Below are 24,266 nucleotides of genomic sequence, written 5' to 3'. Positions count from 1 at the left end.
GTGCGACCAAAAATAAATGACTACTTAAAAATTCCGTTATTGCCTCTGTTTGTGCAAATGTATAAAACGTGGTCCGCATCACAGGCAGAAAACCGTTCTAACTGGAAGCGCAGAAACCACAGCAGCTGTGAGCACTGCGCGCTCTAAGCACTCCATCGCCATTTACTCAAGAACCCAACTGTCTGGTACCAAACTACCTGAGTCTTTTACATCAAAACTGCAGACCCAGGAGCTCACCCATGAAGTACACACGAATCTGTGCATTCTGTATGTTTGTGTTATGTGTGCAAGTTGTAGACTTTGTAGACTTTAACAGTCATTCTCTGCGAATCTCAGTATTAACACATTTTATGAAGCTAAGTGCCAGCACTACAGTCAGCAGTTAGAGTTTCCATGAATCCCGGTAGGGCGCACCCTGAGCTGCCCTTTCTTCCGCCTTTTTCCTAAAAGCTGGCTCAGCGACATTTCCTTTCAATGAGTGAGCTGCCATTTTACCTTTCTCGGTAAACATTGACTTTTTCCATCATATACTTTTCCTGCTTAAAAACAATATTCTTGCTCAAAAACAGTGTTCTTTCCCAAATGGGTAAAAAATTCTACTTATAAAGCTATTTCCCCCACAACTCTCCCATACTCTGTTCATATTACTGTTTAACGTTTACCTTTCTCATAAAATATACCCTAATTTACATAGATCTCCAATAACACCACTTCTGCAACAACTTCAATCTATGAAAGGTAAAATTGTAATTTGTAAGATGTCTCAAGAGTTGCTGTTTATCCTGCTACATATTTAAAATTCTACTTGCCACCACATCCCTTCCTCTCAACCTGACAACACATGGCAATTCAAATAAGTAAAATCATTACTTTTGCAAAGCAATAAAGTCTGTACAAAGGATATAGTTATAAACGAACTGTAGTCCCTGATGCCAAAAATGATGTGAAATAGGCGTGAGATGAATAAATATGGTAGAAGAATAGTGATACTTGAGAAATAAAAACAAAAATCCCTAGGAGTAGAAAAAGAAGGGAGGGTCTAAGCAATTTTCATACAAGGAGAAAGGGATGTGAGCGAAGGTTTTCAGGTTGGGAAGGACTGTAATTGGCAAATGGATGGAAGGATGCTCCACACCCACTGGATGCAGTCAGCCTGGCAAGAAGCAGCTGTTATACTGGATCCCAGGCTTCTGGGGACCCATCAATTACTTTGTGGTCACAGATGAGATTCATTCACTTCTCTGCTCAAACTTTCCAACTTTGAACAGTGTGACAGACCAAACCCAGCGTTCATCTCTCTTGTCACTGAGACCTGAGCAAAAGGCAAGTGGGACTAGCTCTGTCTCTGGTTCAACAGGGCATCGTCCTGGTACCACTTTGTGGGAGAAAAGTGCCAAGCCTCTTGTTAGACCTGGCACTGAAAGCCTCCCATCACACAAGCAGCATCACACTCGGCTAAGTTTTAACCTAACCATCTGGGTTGAGGTCTGTTTGAGAACTGCAACTTTTCCTTAACTCAGTCTAACAACTCCTTATTGAGAAATTGTAATAGGCTTGGCCTTCTGGGGCAATCAGTCCCTGACCTAATGGCTCTCAGAGCCCAGGAAGGGGAGGAAATGCACAGAGAACCCCACTGTGGTCTGTGATGGTAAATGCAATCAACAGGACTGACCACGGTACACAGTCACTGCCTTGGGAATCAACGCACTCCACGTTCATGAGGTGGACGGTTAGGAAGCGGAGGGCCGTGTCCTCACCAAGGCCAAGGACGTGGAAGAGATCAATACAGAATCACTGAAGTGTTGCTCCTATTGTGCTCTCAGAGCCAAACTTGAAATCAGTGAGTCCAGAACTAGCACAAGCCTCAGACAGCCAAGGTACACTCGGCAGACCCTTCTGAGCAACCGCCTACCTGACGCAGGGATTGGCTCTGTTGAGTCATTAACTCATTAGCAATAAATGTATTAACCTAGATCTGAAATAAACCAACATATATTTAATGACTGAATTAGCAGAAATCTCTGTCAAGAGAATTTCTGCTCCTTCTATCTCCCGACGGAGCTTCACATGTAGCATAGTACCTACTTCCTTACATACAAACCCTCCTCCTTGTCTGAGTCCAGTTTTTCTTATTCTGATTCAACACTGCTCTTATCCCTCTTTATTTTGAAACTACACAGTCATATGATCTTTCTATTCATACCAAGTAAACATAATTCATTTAAACTTGAATCCTATATGGTTTATTAATTTGATTATGCAACATTTCAAACATCCCTGCCGAAACAGATATACATGTACCAACAATCTAGATCTATTTTAACAAGGTAAATATTTTGCCATGTGTGCATCAGCTATTTCTCTTAAATAAATAAATTTGTACATATATAACCAACAAATGGCTTCTAGCCCAACCCTCATGCTTCCAATATTTCCCTGTCTTTTTTCTACCCTACACCCTTGGGCTCACCTTTGTTGCTCTCTTAGAACACTGTGAGATTGTTGTGAATCTTTCAATATTAATTAATCTCATTAATTAGTCTACTTGGTGTTCTAGGTTGCAAATTATCCAAAGAAGAACAAAGTTTCAAATGATTTGCTCTGTCTATTTTATATTCATTTAAGGACCTACTGCTACTTATTTTTTCAAGGCAAAAGAAATCTATTAAATGGAATTATTTATACGAGAACTTATGTTTATTTCAAATAATTTCCTTTCTTATCTTTCTCAAATATATTTTGCCAGTCCTTTCTCAGAAGAATGCCTTTTTCATGCAAAGGGCCTGCATACGAAGAAAAATCCACTTTATCCACTTAAAAATCTAAGTTCACTGCCTTACGAATAACAGCTTCCATCTTAAATTCATAGAGTGTAACTTCTGAACTAGAGTTCTGACGAGTTGTTAATATGAAGAATAAACCTCTAACAAATGCAGAGTGTAGAGATTCAGGATATATTACAGTTTTCAAAAGCAGGACTAACTTGAACCACTTGTTATTTACTGATAACAATGAAAAAATGCCTGGGCTTCACCCCATGAGGCTGGTGACTCTCAGGGATAAGGAGGATGTCCTGCAGCAAAGGGTACTGAAGCAAGGTCCCCGAGGTCTTGTTACAGGAGCGTCACCTGCCCAGGCTAACACGTGGGCGGGATGAGCTGCGTCCTCACGCAGGGAGCACAGTCCCCTCTGACCCAGGAAGCTGGAGATTCGGTCAAGGGGCAAAACAGTTTTCCCCACAGATGGGACTTGGGTCATTCCAGTCTGCCCTTTCACAGTCTAAACTGCACTGGAATCACCTGGTCATCCTGTTAAAATGCAGATTCTTTTCAATATATTTGGGTGGGGGCTGAAAGTCCATATTTCTATCAAGATCTATCAAGTGATGCTGCTGGTCCACTGGCCACCTGCTGAGTAGCAGGACCCATAGCAGTCCAGGTCCTTTCTTTTGTAGAGAAAATGGGAGAGAGAGGAGTAGACAGATAAGACGTGTGAGAAGAGGAAACCAGAGAAATAGAAAAGAAAGCAAAGGTCATGGGGAGACAGTGAGAGACAAAAAAAAACAAACAAGAAATGTGATAATATGGCCCTCCCAACATCTCTCCCTCCTGAGTGCCCCCACCAGGGTGGACATGAAGTCCTTGTGTGGCCCCACCTACCGACCCAGGGGCTTCAGGGCTGGGTGCAGGGAGGTCTGAGAGCCGTCCTGATCAGACCAGCTCTTTCTCTGGCCGCAGGCCATAGGATCTGAGAGACCCGCAGCCAGAGCCACATAAGCCAGCGTGCCTCCTCAGATTTCTGAGCCAGTACCGGGAAAATGAAGACCAGAAGCCAGTTCACAGAAGGCCTAAGGCCGGGCTGATTCTTAGCTACAACCATGCCAGAGACCCAGCTAAATCCTCCCCTTCTCAGCGTCGCTGGATTCCCGAGTACCTAGACTGATCGGAGGGAGAATATAGGGGGAAATGGAGAAAGAAGATTGAAATGAGGATAAAAATATTTAATGATAGATGAAAAAATAAAGAAAGAACAGAAGGAGAGAAGAAAAGAGGGAGAAATAGGAGATGAGAGTGAAGCCAAAGGAAGACAGAAGGAAAAGCACCCTCCAGAGGAAAGGTGCCCAAGGCTGAGCAGGGACCCAGCGGTCACAGGCCCGATGAGCCTGGACAAAGGACGCCATTGCAGAGGAAGCTATGAGCCACAGTCAGCTGGCAGGAGAGGGTGCATCGGTCTGACTTTCACAGAGTCAGCCTGCTGTTCCCACCACATGGAACTGAGAGGGAGAAGAGACAAAGTCAGGGCAGGCTGGTAGCCTGAGTGAGATAACTGGTCAGAGTCCGTGACAGAGCCCCAGGAAGACCTCATAGATGTCCAGGGAGGCAGTGATGGAGCTGGAGCCCTGACCTCCACCTGGAGTACCATCAGAGCTTTAGGCTGCCCACCCATGGACCTCTGCTGCCCACCAGGCACGCTCACAGACCACAGCCTCAGAGCAGGAGAGTGGATGGAGCCCACACCTCTCCCCAGCCTGGCCCAGAAGGCCCCAGGGAACTCAGAGCTCACATCAGCCTACAGATAAGAATCCTGACTCGCAAGGACTGCCTCACAAAATTCTTGTCTGAATCCAAGAATCACAGTAGATTGACATGTACTAGTTGATTTATTCTCAGGGGAAAGTAGAAAACAAACATTACTGGGAATTCCCTGGTGGTCCAGTGGTTGAGAATCTGCCTGCCAACGCAGGGGACAAGGGTTTGGTCCCTAGTCTGGGAAGATACCACACGCCAGGGAGCAGCGACGCCCAGGTGTGCCACAACTGCTGAGCCCACAGGCCAGCACCTACGAAAGCCCCAGCACCACGCCGTAGGAGGAAGAGGAGACCCTGCTCACAGCAACTGGAGAACGCCCATGCAGCGAAGAAGATCCAGCGCAGCCAAAAATTAATAACTCAAATAGTCAAAAAATGAATAAAGTAAGTTAATTATAAAAATAAAATAAACGTTACTGAACTTTGCCAGTGATCACTGGTGTGCTGTATTGCTCACTTCCATGCTGTTCTATGACCCTCAGCATCCTAAGACTCTGGCCATTTTCTGATTCAGTTGGACTGAACTTGCAAACACATCTTCTAAGCCCTATGAATGTTCAGCGTCAAGCCTTGTCAGGCCACCTGGTTTCCCAGGGGACTGATGTAAACCATGCTTGTTCACATCGTATAGGAAATGAACCCCTTTTCTCACCTTTTTTTTTTTCCAGTGATATCTCTTCCACTGCATTTCACATGAGGGCATTTACTCTGCACATCAAAAGAGTGTGTGTGTCCTGAGAAGCAGGGCACCATTTGGCTAGAAATGGCAATAATTTTACCTTCATTTAAGACACAGTCCTGTATTTCATTCAAATAAAATCCTTCTAAAGTGTATTTTGCAGTTCTGAGTACTTAATTTATTTGGTTATTTTCACACAGAAATCTAACTTAGCCATGGAAGCAGTCACTCATCAAAAATATTACTATGAAACATATCACCAGTAAAGAATATAATTTCTTTTTTAAAAAATCAATAAATTTGGATCACTAACCTTTAGTGATTAGAGCTGAAATCCTCAAATTCCTTAGTCAAAGATTTCAGGGCCAGCTATGTCTCAGTTTTATAATTTGGAGAATTTAGGGAAGCATACATTGCATTTCACATATTAATTAATATCCCAAACATATGGGAAAGCATATGGACAACTTGCCCAAATCAACATAAGTAAAGACCTTTTGTCTTACTATCATCTAATGTCCATTTTAAATAAGGAATTAGGATAAAACTTTTCCCAGAGTTTTTGGAATTTGGAATTATAAATGAAACAGTCAACCTGTGTTAGTGGACAAAGTTTGCACAAACAGTAATAGATGCAGAAGAAGAAGACAAGTCCTTTAAAAATTAAGACAGGGAGAATATCCACAAAACTTTTACGGCCAGAGAAGGAGTGCTTGATTTGGACTTCTTCTTTTTAACATGCAGAAGGAGGCCTAAGAAGAGAGCCTATACATGGTCTTTCTTCCGAGGGGTCAAGGTTGCCTCAGAAAGGCCACCAGCTGGGACACTGCTGTGGATGAGAACTGCATCAGTGAGGACGCAGCAGCAGCTTCTTCTGGGGACCATCCATGAAACACTAACTGTGAGCTCATGCTCAGATACCCCAGCAGCAAGACTCCATGTGGCTGTGGAAAACATCTTCAGATCCAATGAGAATGTGTTTGATAGGAAAGGATACCACATGCGGAAAGAAAAAAACCAGAGATGTGCTAATACATTAGGGTGGGCAGAATGGCCCCAAAGATGTCCAGGCCCTAATGTCCAGAACTGTGAACATATGACTTTGCATGACAAAAGGGACTCTGCAGATGGGATTAAGGTTAGGAAGACTGTCCTGGATTACCCAAACTGACCCAGTTTAACCACAGGAGCCTTTAAAGTAGAGAACTTTCTCCAGCCAGAAGAAGAGGAAATCAGAGAGATGAAGCAGAAAGAGAACAGGAACACAGAGAGATTTAAAGGAGAAAGGGACTTGACCTGCTGCTGCAAGAGCAGGCCACACAGAAAGCATAAGGGAGGCAGGAGACCCCTGGGAGCAAAGACCAGCCCCCAGCTAACAGCCTGCAGGGCTGCAGCCCTCCACCCACAGGGAAGTAAGTGAGCATGGACACAGAAGTGTCAGCAGGGAAGTTCTGACTGCTACCATCTGAAGGCCTGCTTGCAAGGCTGGCCCATTCCCAAGACTCATGATAAGGGTGGTTCACTGTGCCTAATGTTTTTAAAGTAACTGAAAGTATAATTCATAATTATAAAGCAGTAAGACTTACTGCTGTCAATGCCAGTTGTGTACAGTGGGCCCAGAGTAAGAGGTGAATTCACTTAACCCATGATAATGAATGCTGAAGATGCAAGGATGAGCCCCTTTCCTAAAGGAACTAAAGATGTAAGAGAAGAGAAACGCCTACACTGGACCTTCAAGGACCAAGGGCTGCAAGCTGGGACAGCGGGCTGCAGAGAAGCACAGAGCAGGGAGCTCTAGAAAGGCCACTTGCCAGAAGAGAGAGTCCACTCACTCAATAACTCAGCAAACACTGGCCAACTTTCTGCTCAGACCCAGGCGCCATGAAGTGCTGGGGACACAGGCCGGGCAGGCAGGTCTCTGTTTACACAAGTTCAGGAGTGGGAGGCAGGCTACCTCACCAGGCTTCTCCATGCGGCATGATGCACAGGCCTGGGGGATCCTTCTGTCCTCACCTGCATGGTCTAGGATTAACAACGCCACCATTCTAGACCCTACTTCCACAGGGCACTTGATCATTAAACAGACTGACAGAAGGTGATGCTTAGATGTGGTTCCCCTAGAACCTGATTAACTGAACAATAAGAATTTTCACACCTTCTCAATCAAACGGAGTTGAAGGTGGCAAAAACATAAACCTTAATTCACACAACTAAGAATAAGCAGGCACCCTGAAGGCTCAGACAGTAAAGAATCTCCCTGCAATGCAGGAGAAGACGGTTTGATCCCTGGGTCAGGAAGATCCTCTGGAGAAAGGAATGGCTACCCACTCCAGTATTCTTGCCTGGGAAATCCCACGGACAGAGGAGCCTGCCGGGTTACAGTCCATGGGCTTCAAAGAGTTGGTTATGACTGAGAGAATAAACACAACTATTAGTTACCTAATTTTGAAAAATAATATGCAATTTTGAACAAAGTTACTCTTTATAAGTAGATGCTTCATTTAACTTTAACTTATTCTTTAAAAAAAATAAAAAACTTTTTATTTCATATTGGCGTTATAGCCAATTAGCAATGTTGTGATAGTTTCAGGCGGACAGTAAAGAACTCAGCCATAGATATACACGTATCCTTTCGTCCCTAAACTGCCCTCCCAGCCAGGCTGCCACATAATACTGAGCAAAGTTTCCTGTGCTATACAGTTAAACCTGCTTACTCGTAAATAATACTGATCTTAGACCACCTGACCTGCCTCTCGAGAAATCTGTAAGTAGATCAGGAAGCAACAGTTAGAACTGGGCATGGAACAACAGACTGGTTCCAAATAGGAAAAGGAGTACATCAAGGCTGTATATTGTCACCCTGCTTATTTAACTTATATGCAGAGTACATCATGAGAAACGCTGGGCTGGATGAAGCACAAGCTGGAATCAAGATTGCCAGGAGAGATATCAATAACCTCAGATATGCAGATGACACCACCCTTAAGGCAGAAAGTGAAGAAGAACTAAAGAGCCTCTTGATGAAAGTGAAAGAGGAGAGTGAAAAAGTTGGCTTAAAGTTTAACATTCAGAAAACTAAGATCATAGCATCTGGACCCATCATTTCATGGCAGATAGATGGGGAAACAATGGAAACAGTGACAGACTTCATTTTGGGGGGGCTCCAAAATCACTACAAATGGTCACTGCAGCCATGAAATTAAAAGATGCTTACTCCTTGGAAAAGTTATGACCAACCTAGACCGCATATTAAAAAGCAGAGACATTACTTTGTGGACAAAGGTCTGTCTAGTCAAGGCTGTGGTTTTTTCCAATGGTCATGTATGGATATGAGAGTTGGACTATAAAGAAAACTGAGTGCCAAGGAATTGATGTTTTTGAACTGTGGTGTTGGAGAAGACTCTTGAGAGTCCCTTGGACTGCAAGGAGAGCCAACCAGTCTATTCTAAAGGAAATCAGCCCTGAATATTCACTGGAAGGACTGATGTTGAAGCTGAAACTCCAATATTTTGGCTACCTGATGCAAAGGACTGACTCACTTGAAAAGACCCTGATGCTGGGAAAGATTGAAGGTGGGAGGATAAGGGGATGACAGAGGATGAGATGGTTGGATGCCATCACCAACTCAATGGACATGAGTTTGAGTAAACTCCAGAAGTTGGTGATGGACAGGAAGGCCTGGCATGCTGCAGTCAATGGGGCTGCATAGAGTTGGACACGACTGAGTGACTGAACTGAACTAACTCTGGTTTGGACTTGGTGCTCTTAGAATTAGCACAACACTAATAACTGCTCCCGATCATATACATGGCAACTGCTTGTTTGGAAACTTTCTCAGGCAGCCCTAAAATCACTCACAAATTCCTTCCCATTTTATTCTTTTAATTAATGTTAGATAATTAACAAGTTCTTCTTGATTCAATTTACGTCAACATTTACTGACAAACTTAATAATAAGTGCTCCAGAGACAAAGAACAATTAAGTAGACCACAATCTATTAGGTCTTAACATAACTTTAGTGTCTAAGGAAACTCAAATGAGGGCAATTTGTTGCCCAACAAATATTATCATTGTGTTGCCTATTAGCCTTATCGATAATGGGTTTTTAGCTGACATTTTTCCTCTTACCATGACAATTCAGAAAAAAAAAATTTAAGTTACACAACATCCTTAGACTAAGTTAAATAGAAGACACACATATTTTTATTGTGGTAAAGTATATATAACGTAACGTTTAGCCCTTTAGACATTTTGAAATGCACAATTCTGACACTAGCATTCACACTGCTGTGCAACCATGACGACCACCAGAACTTCTCATCTCCTCAAACTGAAACCCTGTCCTCATCAAACACTAACAGTTCATTCCTTGCTCCTCCGAATTCCTAAATTACATTTTTAATAAAAACAAAAAAAGTCATTTTGTCTCCATTTGACAAATCTTCTTCAGGCCACACACCCCCCCCATTGGTTGCCCCATCACCCAATTGCAAACCCTGGGTGGATCTTTTTTGCAACACTCTACTTTTGAAACTTTTCACTTGGAGCAAACTGTGATTTAAAGATATGAAACCCTAACTATGTAGTCGATTATATATATTTTAAAATTCCAAAAGTTAAGCAAACAAAACTTAATTCTTCTAAAAGGAGGATGAATATGTGATCAAAATAGAAACTATGTGTCTGATGTAAATTAAAGTAGTTATGATCAAAGAATCCTAACCATGTATTGTCCATAAACTGCAAGGAGCCCCATGGTGCTGAAGCTCCTGCTGAAGCAGGAATCCGACACGTGCCTCAAGAAGTCCTCCACGGAAAGACCCTCCATTACATCAATCTTTAAACGTTCTGAGTCTTTTAGAAATTTCGATTTATCAGAGGGCACAGAAAAATAAATGAATATGCTTTAATGAAAAAATGCTCAGGCAATACAAACTACTGTGCCTGATATTAAACAAAAATAAAGTGAATTGTATGTGATTTATTTAAACCTTAGACTACACACTGTTTAAAGAAGTAATGGGAAGACATTTTCCCTACATTGTTTTACCTTTTACTTGTTTCATAAATTATACAGAGACAGTGTATTCTAAAATGTCATATGTGCCTTACATTCCGTGGGAATATTTTCGAGTAATTTAGGAGGCTCTGTTTCTGTACTTGACCTGACAGATGGGCAGCAAAATGTTGTAACTGGTACAGTTCATACTCTGACAGACTGCTTTCCAGTAGGGTTAGCACTTACCCGGATGCTCTCCTCTCGGCGATACTGCTTCCAGCTCCTCCCGCCGTCGCTGAACATCAGGAGGTAGCTGCTCACCCAGTCGGAGCTCCCATACCCTCCCTGGGTGGCCACGGCTGTGACCTCCATTCTCTCTCCAAGGTCAATCTGCAGCCACTGGTATTGATTTGACACAAGAGGCGACCAGCCACCAGCTCCTTTTTGTGGGGAATAGAAAAAAGAAAAATGACAAAGATGGAGAAATCTTTGAAATTTTTATTAACCTGGAAGAATAGTATCATAAATGAAATTTATAAAAATCATAGTTTCAAATTCTTCCTTATATAATGCCTCATAATTACACAAACTTATACAAACAAAAAATAAAAACACAAGTTAAGTGCAAACGAATGAAACTTTTATTAACTGGATTGTCTGTAGCCCCTGACTCTTTGGAGTTTGGGGGTCCCACTCAGTGAAAGTGCTTAATACAACAGGTGGACAACAGGCCGTCACATCAGAGCTTGGAACTAGTGTGTTCATTGGCTTTAACACATGACTTGCCCTCTGTTGGCCATAAGGAGAATACCCAGACCATGGCAGAATTAGAAAACCTTATTCTGGATTCCTAACATGAGGAACTACAGTGTTGAGAACTGGGATAACAAAGATGGTTATGGCATAGCCCTGCATTCAAGGTGCTCACAGACTCATAATAGAGAGAATAACTTGAGAACAATTCAAAGAACAACTTGAAAGGCAACATGGGAGTGGTGAAGATGAAATTAATTTCTGTGCGGGGAGCGAGAGTTCTGAACAGGCAGGAGGTAGGATGAATGAGAATCCAGAGAGGAGGCTAATGATAAGGAGTTTCTTGCATATTGATGAAAATAGGTGCAGAGTAGAAATCATTGCGCTTTGCTTTTTCCAGTGCTGGTAAGAAAGCAAAGAATTACAGATTTCTGAGAATGTATTATTGGTATATTTTGTTCTTCCACTTATTAGAAACATGAGTTTTTAATTTGGATTTAGATATCATATTATAATACATTTTGTTCATTTAAATTATTATGTAATATAAAATTGGGAAATAGATCTGAAATGCATTCTAGAACTGATATTTTGCTAATTATCCATGTCTAGAAAACAAAGTGTCATGTAAACAATCCCTAACATGAAAAAAGTAGCTTTAAAAAATTTTTCCCATTATTCTTACACCTAATTTGAGACTCTCATAACAAAGCCTGATACTGTAGGCAACATTTATTATCTTTGTATTAAGGGCAATTATTAACATCCACACCCTGTTTACTGAAACTGTTATGACTCTTAGTTAAGAGTATAACTCTTAGTTAAGTATAACTTAACATGTATAACTCTTAGTTAAGTCTAAAGCTCACAGATTCTTTCGGTGACTTCCTCATTTCCTGTAGTAAATCTTTGTTCCAATATTATAAATTCTTCTCACTGTGCCACAAGCACAGTATCTTTTCCTTTGATCCAGAATCTTAAATACGCCACATTTTTGGTTGTTCTGTAACACATTTTTTAACTTTCAATTTTGAAATAATTTCAGATTTACAAAAGAGTTGCAAAGATGGTAGGGAATTCCTGTCTGCTTTTTACCTAATGTCTCCTAATGTTAATTTCTGACATCACCATGGCACTTTGATCAAAACTAAGCTGTAAACCCTGGTACAAGGTTAAAGAAATGATAAACTTTTATTTCGATGTCTCCGGTTTTTCTGCTAACTCACTTTTTCTGTTCCAGGATCCTGTGTTGCATTTAGTCACCTGTCTCCTTGGTGTTCTACAACCTGTGAAAGTTTCAAAATCTTTCTTTGTCTTTAATTACAGGACTGATCATCACCCAACACCTTCCTGCTAATTCTACTCATTTGTGCAAAGGTCCCAACTAATATCTGATGAATGAGAAGTCCCTCTGAGTTCTAGCTGAGGGTTAACTAATAGTCCCAAGTAACATTACTCGGCAATTGCCTATAATTTTGTAACCAAAATAAGTCAAGTATTAGGTGTTGGCATTTAGCTGTCATTTTAACTTAGAGGTTCTACTTACAAAATTTTATATGAATCCTTTTAAATCTCTGAGAAACTATTAAATGTCCTGTATTCTGACTTATATTAGTATCAAAGGGTGTACTGATGATACACTTTTTTAAAAAAAACTTCACAATCTTTCTGTGTCATTTTTAATCTCTTTTGAAGTCAGGAAGTATCATTAACATGTTATGAGCATCACATGTACAGAAGCACAGGAGACTGAACAGTATCAGCATGTTGCCAGCGTGCTGCCTTGGGACCAGCCTCTCACAGACACATCTACATCTCTGTCAGCCGGTCTTCAACATCTGCAGGTAACTGACCCTGAACACTTCATATCCCTTACCTGTGGGGAGGCGGTGCTACTGGTATGCAAATGAAGCTATTTGATTAAGTAGGTACTCTGCTAAAGTAATGAAACTGCAGAATCCCCTGTGCTGTGGGGCAATTCATTTCCCTTAGATAACGCAGCCACGGGGTAACCCCCAGACACCTGCTGGGGGATGATGTGAGCTGCTGCGCTTTGCTCATTCACAGAGCCCACCACGGTGACCGCCTCTTTTTCTAATGACTGGGAAAAGTGGGAAATACACAAATACAACCTGAACACTGCTAGGGAGCCCCGAGCAGTCTTACTGACCAGTAGAGCTGAACCACTGTTCTGCAATAAACGAGATAAACGAAAGAAAATGAAGTAGCCAAAACTTCTCATAAGCATGGGATGTGCTAAGGACCCTCCCAGACACTCCAAGTGTTACTTGACACGCACCCTGCAAGTAAGACTGGTGTTACCGTCTCTGCTTTGCAAAGAAGAAACAACCATTTTAGGTTCTGATGAGGGTGTTTTATTAAAGCTTAGCTCCCTTTTCATTCTCTACCCCTTCTGAGAACATATCTCTGTGATTTGTCAGTTGTTCAGTATTGTTTGTTTATTGATAGCCAGACTGTATTTAATATTGCTATACTGGCAGACATGGACTTCTCAGGTGGTTCAGTGGTGAAGAACCCACCTGCCAATGCAGGAGGTGCAGGTTTGATCCCTGGGTCTGGAAGATCCTCTGGAGAAGGAAAGGGCAACCCACTCCAGTATTCTTGCCTGGGAAATCCCATGGACAAAGAAGCTTGGCAGGCTATATATAGTCCATGGGGTCCCGAAGAGTTGAACAAGACTCAGGGACTAAACCAGCAAACAATCGGCAGATATATTGGAAGGTTTGTCCCCACTTACTCCTGTGTGACTGCTTCCCCCACCTTTGGTCGGCTCAGACACAGGCAGTGATTTGTGTCTTTGGAGGAGAGGAAAGGTTGAACAGGAAACTTCCAGCTGGGGCCTTAATTATCCTGGTCACTGACCACAAAGACAATGACCCCTGCTCCTGGTGACCACAGGGCATGAACTGTCATAAAGATTGTCAGCTTTGTGCTGAGAGGGAAATTATCCAGAGCTGAAAAGAAAAATAATTTCATGCCTTCCTCAACTTTCAACAAGATTCAGAGCAGAGAGATACCCAAGGGACCAATGTCAAATGGGTTAATTTGAAGTGAAGAGACCCACCCATCTCCAGGGCATCTATATGTCAAGTAAGTAAATGGCTAAATTGAAACTGTCACCAAGGGAAGTTTCCCTTCAAGATCTCCATTACATTGACTCAAATGGATCTTATCAAGCTCTGTGTGTTTTTTCCCTCACTTAAATGCATCTTAATTCACAGAAGAGGCTTCCCTGGTGACTCAGATGGACCCGGGCTTGATCTCTGGATCATGAAGATCCCTTGGAGAAGGGAATGGCTACCCACTTCAGTGTTCTTGCCTGGAGAATTCCATGGACACAGGAGACTGGTGGGCTACGGTTTTTCCAGTAGCCACGTATGGACGTGAGAACTGGACCATAAAGAAGGCTGAGTGCTGAAGAGTTGATGCCTCTGAATTGTGGTGTTGGAGAAGTCTCTTGAGAGTCCCTTGGACTGCAAGGAGATCAAACCAGTCAATCCTAAAGGAAATCAACCCTGAATAGTCATTGGCTGAAGCTGAAACTCCAATAGTTTGGACACCTGATGTGAAAAGCTGACTCACTGGAGAAGACCCTGATGCTGGGAAAGATTGAACGCAAAAGGATAAGGGGAAAGCAGAGTATGAGATGGTTGGATAGCATTACTGACTCAGTGGACACGGATCTGAGCAAACTCCAGGAGATAGTGAAGGACAAGAAAGCCTGGCATACTGCAGTCCACGGGATCATAAAGAGTCAGAAACAATTTAACAACTGAACAGCAACAGCAAATTCACAGGAGACATATTACTGATTCCAGGTGGGGCTGGGTGAGTAGGGAGAGGATGAGAGAAGCAGGAATGACAGACGTTCCAGGAAAGAGGGGCTGGTGGGTGGGCAGGCCCTGGGCATGCTCTCTGGCCTGCCTGCTCAGAGATCTCTGGGCTTTAAATACTGATGTTTTTGTCACAACCCCACCTACAGTGCTGAGGAAAATTTAAGCATTTGCTCCAGCTCTGATTTCTTAAGAAGCAGTTTCAACTAGTTACATATACCATTCCTGACTATTAAGATGTAGAGAAAACACAGAAACTTTGCCTCTGGGACCTGTCTAGGTAACCTCTGATCCCCTTTCTGCTGTACTCTCAGCAATCTGCTAGCAGCCTGAGCAGGAGAGAACAGACCGTTTTCCAAAAAGTGCATCCATAAGAGGAAAGAAAAAAAAAAAAAATCACACAGCAGCCTAATTAAAACACACTCCTGTACTAAATGCAAACATACCCTGTAATGGTTTTGTAAGAAGACAATTCAAAATAAAATTAAAAAGTGTATACTGATTAATTTGTGATTTCAGTTAAATGCCAGTAATATTAAGGGGAAAAAAACACAGTGTGACTGTTCACCTGTGACTCCCTGAAGTTCTGTCTGAAGCATCCCAAGGGACAACTTTCAATGCCTGTGGCATTTAACATTCACTGCTGCAGCTCTTTCTGCATAAAATAAAGAAAAATCCATTGCCACTGTTTGTTTTGTTTTGCTTCTCATATACAGTAATGTTAGGTAGGGAGTTAGACATTAGCAACAAGAGATGGCCTAGCCTAAAGGGATGCAAGCTGATCTCTAAATCTCACCCCAGACATGCCCAGGCAAGCTCACAGATATGCTACAAAAATAACCACAGAGACTTTCCCAACTGCTGCACCAGCACTCTAGGCACGCAGTGGATGAAACTAACCCCAGGGGCTTCTCCAGCTCCAGCCCACAGTGCCCTTGACGCACAGACGTGTCCTCAAGGGACCTGAGGCAGCCAGGGGCCCATTAAGGGCTCATAAATATTCTATACATATATCCATCTGATTATAACAGACTAAATTATGGGAATGTCATGTGCAATAAAGCCTACTGTTATATAACTTGCAACTGTCAGCCAGCCTTGAGCATACGTCTATTTGCATTCCTTTTCCTGATTGGTGGCTGGTACAAGCCCTACCTCGCACAGGGCAGAACCAAGAGGAGAAGATGGGAAGGACTAAACAGGGAAAGTCAAGAGGGATCGTGGCCACTCCTTCAGGGTCAGGTACTCCCTCCTCTCAGGACTGCACTATTCATTGTCTAATAAAAGATCTGTCTGCTTGAGCTGCATCTGAGCTGTAAACTAGTCTGTTGTTTAAATTCTTGCCACAACAAGACAGGAGCCTGAGACATCCTGCCTGCATGAACTGTAATTAGTCCAGCCTTCCAAATCTCTGTAAACCAACCTGACACCCCTAACCAAGTGTCAGAAAACATACACTAGAGAGGCAATCGGAGTTGAGTTGATTTTTAGCTTTTCAGTTCTTATTTGTTTGAAGCTCTGTACTGATAAGACTATAAGATGATTTTGCTAATTTCTTACCTTAGAGATAAAATGAGAATTGTCCAGTAAGCCTATAAACCATCCAAACATGCAGTACTTCATTATGACTAAATAACATGTATGACCGAGCTTATTTGTTAATGTCCTGTAAAATCTTCATGTTTACCAAAGGTGCAGCTCTGAGATCTGGTCTAATTCTATAAAAGCATCATTGTGCATCTTTCAGAGTTACTCAGAACAGATATGAGTCCGGATCATTCGTGGGGTCACTCAGAATAGGCATCATTTCCCTCTGATGTGTAGAGAACAGTGGGGAATCCAGGATGCCCAGAAGGCCAGGAGGCCAGGCACTCTACTCCAAGGCCCCCAACACTTCCCACGGATACGCCATTACGCTTCTTAAGTCAATGGCTCCTTTTTCAATTAAATACAGTATAGGATCATGTCAGGGAAATAACCATGATAACTAAATTATCCAACCATACTTGACTGCTCACTCAGCCAGAAGCCTCTGGAAAAAGTTCTACTGATGGTATAAGTTACATTTTCTTTAGTGATGTTATTTATCTGAATTCATTACACTTTGTAAACACACTGTGAAAGCCTTGGATAAAAAGAGTATGTACTAACAACCTGTTATATAAAATAGAGTAGTAAAGTGAGACTCCAAAAAGGATGAGATCTAAGCATCACAAAATGCAAATACAACTGATTAAGGAGCATTTTTTTTTTTCAGGGAGTTGGCATTCATCCCCAGTAAAGTATGGAACTATTATCTTTCAGGGTGAAGCCCCTCCACTGAATTTCCAAAGGGAGGACTCCACTGCAAAAATCACACTGTAGAGAGAACAGGGAACCCCTGAAATATCATCTTCCAGTCAGCAACTGGTCCAGAAGTTCCTCATTATGTTCAGAGCAAAGGCAGGAGCAGCTGACAAAAGGCTCCACAAAGATATTCCAGCAGCCTTAGTCACTGGCTATGGTCTTCTGGACCAGTTTCGATGTCACCAGTTAAACTAGCAATTCAGGGTTCCTCTGTGCTTTAACATGGGACTCTTGTATCTTGAGCAATACCAGATGCCTCATGAACAGTTGCTAATTGAACCTCACCTCTTTGGCAGGATTGAAGACCACCTCAATTGGGATGTCTTTCCTCATGACTCCAAAAAAGAAAAAAAGGAATATCCCGACAAGAAGCAAGAATTGCTTCTTATATGAGTAAAGCAGTATGAGGTGATGAGGCAAAACATATCTTCATAGGGATGCCAATATTAAAAGTGGAGTAAACAATGACATCATGGTGTATGTCAGGGTGGTGACGGTTTACTCACTAAGCCATGTCTGACTCTTGCAACTCCGTGAACTGCAGCCCACCAGGCTCCCCTGTCCATGGGATCTCGCAGGCAAGAATTCTGGAGTGGGTGGCCATTCCCTTCTCCAGGGGATCTTCCTGATCCAGGGATTGAACCTGGGTCTCCTGCATTGCAGGCAGATTCTTTACTGACTAAGCCACTAGCCCTCATTCATGTCAAGGATACATACTGTTAAGTAAATGACTTTCATGAACATTTCTGTATATTATACACAACATAGAAGTGAATTACTTTGGGGGAAAAAAATCAGCTGAATTTGCTAGACCACTATTTTAGAATTTGGATAGTGCTTAGAGGAGCTTCTACATACCTTTGGGGAAGTTGTCAAGTACGTCATAGATAGTATTTACTCTTGGGAAAATACTATGGCAAAATTGTTGCCACCTTGAGATACCTACTGTTCAGATTACAAACACAGACATAATTTTGCAAAGATAATCCATTGTGTTTTTCACTCCTCTAGCAAATCCTGTTAGCCAGTGATCATTATGCCCTTATGCCCTAGAGAAGCCACGGAGGACAAAGACCAACTCAGAAAACAGCAAACAGTACGTGTGGTGTCTCCTTTGTCAGGAGGAAGAGATGGAAGCCCAGAGGATTGTGGGAAAGAGGGCAAATGGAGGAAGGGTGAAAGGTCGTGGGAGAAGAGATTCAGACACCTTGCTCAGGAATGAAGTCCCAGGGGGACAGAGAGTGCGAGGAATAAACAAGCAGAGGAGAGGCTTCCTGGGGGCCCGTGTGGAGTTTGGGGAGATCATCGTGTAGGGGCTGGGCAGTCATTACTAACAGTCTCCAACATTTCCGGTTTTCTCCCTTCCAGGCCCAGGCAGTATTGCGCTTCCCCACCCCCTGGTGGCGGAGAGGGGCTATGTAACCGCCACAAGCTGAGGGGAAGCGATAGGTCACTCTGGACAGGCCGAAGTCATTCACAGGATTCCCCGCCCCCCCAACCCCCCACATGGTGACCCAGAATCCCCACAGGCCACCAAAGGGGGCATAGAAGGTAAATGAGAGAGAGTCTGACTGATGTGAACAAGTTAACTTCACAAAGACAAGTTAAACCTGTAATCAAGGGAACTCAGGCTGGAAACCAAATGAGACTCAAGGTCAGGCTTCAGGGAGGTGAGGAGTGACACCAGACAGATTCCTAAAGGGACAGTGGCTTATTCCCTGGGAACATGATCTTACCAAGAGGTGTATCTGCCACAGGTTTCAAGAATGGGTGCCCAGGAACCCCCAGAGTCAAGAGCAGACAAACGTCCCTCAGCAGATAACAAGGAACTGAGACCCCGACATGGGGCGCCCCTCCGACTGTTCAGCTCCATGAGGGCAGGAGCTCGTCTGTAAACCCAAATACTGTCCTGGAAAGAAGTCTGAGCATCCCTGGAAGATGTTCTTCTGTTCAAAAGAGGCTATGAATCCAAAAGAGACAAGATTGCCTTATTTTGGGGGCAGTTCTATAATTTGGGCTACATGACAGACACAAAGGGCAATACTGTCTCCCTGGAGGTTGTTGAGGACACTGAAAACACGCCTGGTTTTTCCTGGTTTGTGTCATCTAGTGCCTTAGGCTCTCTGGGAAAACAGAAAACTCTAGGTCTTGAAAAGGACCGTGGAAGAATCAGAAAAGATGAGTTCTGTGCAATTCCATATGCCCACATGCCCGGTCTACATGAACTCTGGGATTTGATGGTTTCTCCTCCCACATGCTACTAACATGCATTTTATTATTTTATTTATTTATTTGGCCTTGCTCCATGGCATGAGAGATCTTGGTTCCCTGACCAGGGACTGAACCTAAGTCGCCTGTATTGGAAGCATAAGTCAACCACTGGATCCCAGGGAAGTCCCACAATCGTGCATTTTAGAGGAGCTGTGATTTAATAAAGTTACGTGGTTGTCAGGACAGTGCCGCCCAGGCTTTAGTATGTGGGTGTACAGATGCTGTTACACTTGGCTTATTCATTGCACTCAACAACCACAGTGCATCTGCAGGATCACTTGTTTAAAAAAATAATAATAACAATAGAAAAAAAGTGGCTTCAAGAAAAAATGTGTATTGGCCTTAATTGGTCTAAAAACTTTTAGAAGCACAAACAGAATGCAAAATCTGACATCCAGAGGCAAAAATTTCCCAATGCATTCATATATCTATAAAAATTTGATTCACAAACTCTTTTATGGCAATTTGAATTGCTCAGACTAGTATTTGGGAATACTGACCAGTTCTACCAGCCTTCTAGCCTGTGAATAAAAGATAGGAATATTTGAGAACTATGATTCTATGAAAAAATATGAGGGGAAAATTAATTATTATAAAATTTGCATCAGAAATTTTTGATGTAATATTCATATTCTGATTTATATCAGGAATTGAAATACTTTTAGACATTTTAAATTATTATTCACTCTTTCCATTTTTTTTAAACTTTGTTGTAACAAAGAGTGAATTTTATATTATATCTTATTTGGGATACTGCGGAATCTAAATAATCAGACATTGCAGGTTATAAGAAAATGTTTACTATCTAATGCCCGGGTCTAAGCATTTTCTCCTAATGTAATCATACATCTTTATTTTCTGCTAAAACCTATAGCATTAACTTGTACTAGTAAATGTACTTCCTGACTTAAAAATAAGTATCTTAAAACTGAGATTAGTCATGCTTAGTCATTCACTGTATTGGAACTTTAGACAAAAATCTTTCTTGGCTCCACCAAAATATGTTTATTTTGAGGAAACGGGATCAAAGTCTCAGTATGAGAAAGGTGAAGAATTACAAAGAGAAAAGAAAACATCCAGCCATTTCAGCTTGTTTCCATCTACTTTCTGTTGGCAATACACAATACAGCAATCTGAAATGTCATTTTTGATCAAGTTAAATTTGAAGCAATGTCATTTGTGCCATCACTGACAAGTGACTTGACATAGTAGAATGCATGAATTTCAGCATCTGGGCCATGAATAGAGTGGTTCCTCTTTCTGGGAATTATGGTTTAGGTAAGCATTTTGGAGAAACAAAAAAGAACATGATCCATGCAGGGCCCTATGGGGCTCCTGGGCACAACTTTCTATGTCCCTCATTTCTTTGATTACAGGAAACAGCCTTCATTCAGCCTCTGTGACCTCCCCTGAGTTCCAATGGGCAGATTCATGCAGTTGTTAATTAGGGAAGGGAGGGATGTGGAACCAGGAAGAAACAGTCAAGAGCAGCCTTTGGACAAGGTCCTATTTCCCCATCAATGGATATACACAACAATATCTTGGAGCTATTTTGCAGATATCGAAGCTGCCTCGAGGTGGGAGAAGTTAACGATTAATGACAGTATGCTGCCCACAAGCCTGGAGACCCAAGGCCAGTTGGACCCGAAGGGTGACTCCATTTACCTCACCACCAAACCATCAGAAGAACGTCCATGAGTTGATCACATCCTCTTTGAAAAACTGCTATAAAAACTCTCATAATCTTTCTGAAGTGTGGACACATGATTTTAAAAGCATTAGTTCCACTGTGGCCCCCTGTGCCTGGCAAAGTAATAAAGCTATCCTTTATCACTTCACTCCAAACTCTGTCTCTTAGATTCAACTCGGCAACAGTACACAGAGGAACTGAGCTCTCGGCCTCAAACAAAATGTGTGTGTGATGCTGTGCTTAGTCGTCCAGTTGGGTCCGACTCTTCGGGACCTCATGGACTATAGCCTGCCAGGCTCTTCTGTCCATGGGGATTCTCCAGCAGAGAATGATAGAGGAAGCACACTGACTGAAACCACCCCCGCTGGCCAGGCACCATAGTAAACATTTGCTTAAGTTGTTTTGCAACAGGAGGTCCTCGTAAGGAACACAGAACTAATAAGCCACCACCAACAGGAAGAGTTCGGGAAAGGTCAAAAGGTGATACCATGTGTCCAACCACCTCCCGGAATCCTTCTTGCTGGCATCCATCTTGGCTGAGCAATGCATGTGCCACCAGGAAGGACTCTGAGTCAGAATGATTGGCCAGAGACAACCTGGAAACTAATCCCATCACCATAAAACCCAATGCAAGCCACGTGACAGCAGTTCTCCCGGGTTCCCTTACCCTCCTGCTTTCTACCTGGAAGCCCCCCCCCCAATAAAATCTCTTGCTTTATCAGCACACGTGTCTCCTTGGACAATTTAATTCTGAGTGTTAGACAAGAGCCCACTTTGGGGCCCTGGAAGGAGTCCCCCTTCCTGCAACAAGAATGCTGGAGTGGGTTGCCATGCCCTCCTCCAGGGGAATCTTCCCAACCCAGGGATAGAACCCAGGTCTCCTGCATTGAAGGCAGATTCTTTACCTTCTGAGCCACCAGGGAAGCCCAAAAATACTGGAGTGGGTAGCTCCAGGGGATCTTTCCAGCCCAGGAATTGAATTGGGATCGCCTGCATTGCAGGTGAATTCTTTACCAGCTGAGCCACCGGGGAAGCCCAAATGTGTGTATACTTCCTTCTAATCAACTTCAATTAGCTTCTGGTCAGAACCACACATTTCACCATCACACCTGTGTTTACAGATCACATGACTAAAGAGAACACAGCGATGTTGGAAAGCAGCATCTGAAATGCTACAGAACCAGTCTGAGGAGTAACAATAATTGTAAAAACAAAAGGCTATTTTTATATGCAAGATACAGAATGAAAGTCCAGCATGGTTTACCCTAAGATAGTCTTTGGTTTGGGTTTTGTTTTTTTAACTTTCGTCTGGAAAAACTTGGATAAACTGGATAAAGTTTCCTTAGGAGATTTTTTAGAAGAAAAAAATGAAGTCATATTGCTGCTGCTGCTAAGTCACTTCAGTTGTGTCCGACTCTGTGTGATCCAACATTCTTATTTAGAATATACAGATTTCAGCTATCTTATTTTTATGAGAAATATTTGGTAACATAATTCTAGGAAATATCAACTTAATATTAATGGAAACAAAAGCAGCCAATATGATTAGACTCTCTGCTTGGTTTCTGCCTGTCCCTGGAAACACGTAGATCTACCCTGACTTCTCTGTTCATCCCTCTCAATATCCTTCACAGACCTCTTTTTTCTATTTATTGTAAAGTCTTCTCTAAGAAATAGTTTACTCCTTTTCATAAATTAATAGAAAACAAAATAAATACATAAATAAAATGTGAAAGCAAAAATATATATAAAATGAAAAACATTAAATGTGCAATAAATTCTAATAAATCAGTGTTGTAATGTGTTGAATCAGTGATGTACTTTAAAATTATCAGATACCTTCAATTTTGAATTTTTTGACTCTGGTTTATACACGGGGTCAAATTTATGGATAGACAGATACACACTCACACAATCAAAAGTTATACATAGATTATTCTCTTATCACCTTTATGTATCAGGTAGATGAAGTGATGGGCTATTACGTATAAAGCTCTTGGTGGAAGCTATAATATTGGAGGCATTTCTAATTCTAATGAACATTCTAGAAGTTTGGTAATTTCTGGGCAAAATAAGAAACTAGGAATGTAAGACAGGCCACCTTCTTTAAAACCTACGAATATCATAACATAGACCAAGGGAATTTTAACCATATATAAGGGAGTCCAACATGATTTTCATTGCTAGATCATACACGAAACATTTTTTAAAAGCTAAAACTACTATATATGAAGAATCATCATCATCATTATGCTCATTCTGCTCATCCACATTTTATACTATCCATATTTTACCTCACAATAATCTAAAGTGAACTAATATGTTCTCCAGCACTCACCAAGACAAAGGAAATGCCAAAAAAAGACTCCAAGATGCTGACTTTTAACAGAAAACACACATAAATAATCCTTTAGAAGGAATATTGATAAATTGTGCTATCTAAAGCATGCTTTAGAAATGGGTCTGAAATCAGATGGTAGCATCTAGAAATATTTAGCAAAATCTACACTATATGCAATCAGAGTAGCAACAACCATTAAAAAAAACCTCATTAGCTGATTGCCACTCTCTTTAATTAATTTAAACATGCAAAGAGAGTAGTTTAAATATAGAAGATAAGCTTTGTACTTAGCATTTTATAATGATGCCTTACCATACTCTGAGTTATTAATTTTTTTAATTAAATATAATAGAAATAAGTTCATCTTAAACTTCAGGATTTTCCCTTCTAATGTTTATAAACTTTCCATTGCTACTATACTGACAGTAGTAGAGTCCTGAATCATAAACATATTCGACATATGCAAATTTGAAACACAACACACAAGCCCCTTGAGCTTCTTTAAACTAATTAAGTATGGCTTATTTAGGTTTTACAATTTTAGGGCAACCACTGGAAAGTTTATATGATAAGCTGATATTAGAGTAACCATCAGACCAAAAACGGGTAATTTGATAATTTAATTGATCTCACTGAAATCTAGATTATGGATGATGTTTTGAGGAGTAAATATCTGCCCATAAAATGCCTTTTCCTGGGCAAAGATCATGAAGGTAGGCAATTAACGAACATGCGTTCCCACCA

The 24,266-nt window shown here is 41.8% G+C and overlaps 1 protein-coding gene across 1 annotated transcript in view; it reads right to left on the bottom strand.

Annotated features, from left to right (window-relative positions):
* LOC122686232 (contactin-associated protein-like 3) overlaps positions 1 to 24,266 on the bottom strand; it is a 226,773-nt gene that overhangs the window by 163,927 nt on the left and 38,580 nt on the right. Inside the window, exon 3 of the mRNA XM_043891408.1 lies at positions 10,514 to 10,707. Coding sequence (XP_043747343.1) covers positions 10,514 to 10,707 — 194 coding nt within the window. The remainder of the gene's footprint in view (positions 1 to 10,513; positions 10,708 to 24,266) is intronic.

The sequence above is a fragment of the Cervus elaphus genome, chromosome 29 (assembly GCF_910594005.1).
Source record: "Cervus elaphus chromosome 29, mCerEla1.1, whole genome shotgun sequence".
Taxonomy (NCBI): Eukaryota; Metazoa; Chordata; class Mammalia; order Artiodactyla; family Cervidae; genus Cervus; species Cervus elaphus.
Note: the sequence above shows the minus strand (reverse complement) of the source record. Positions and strands in the feature narration are given on the sequence as shown.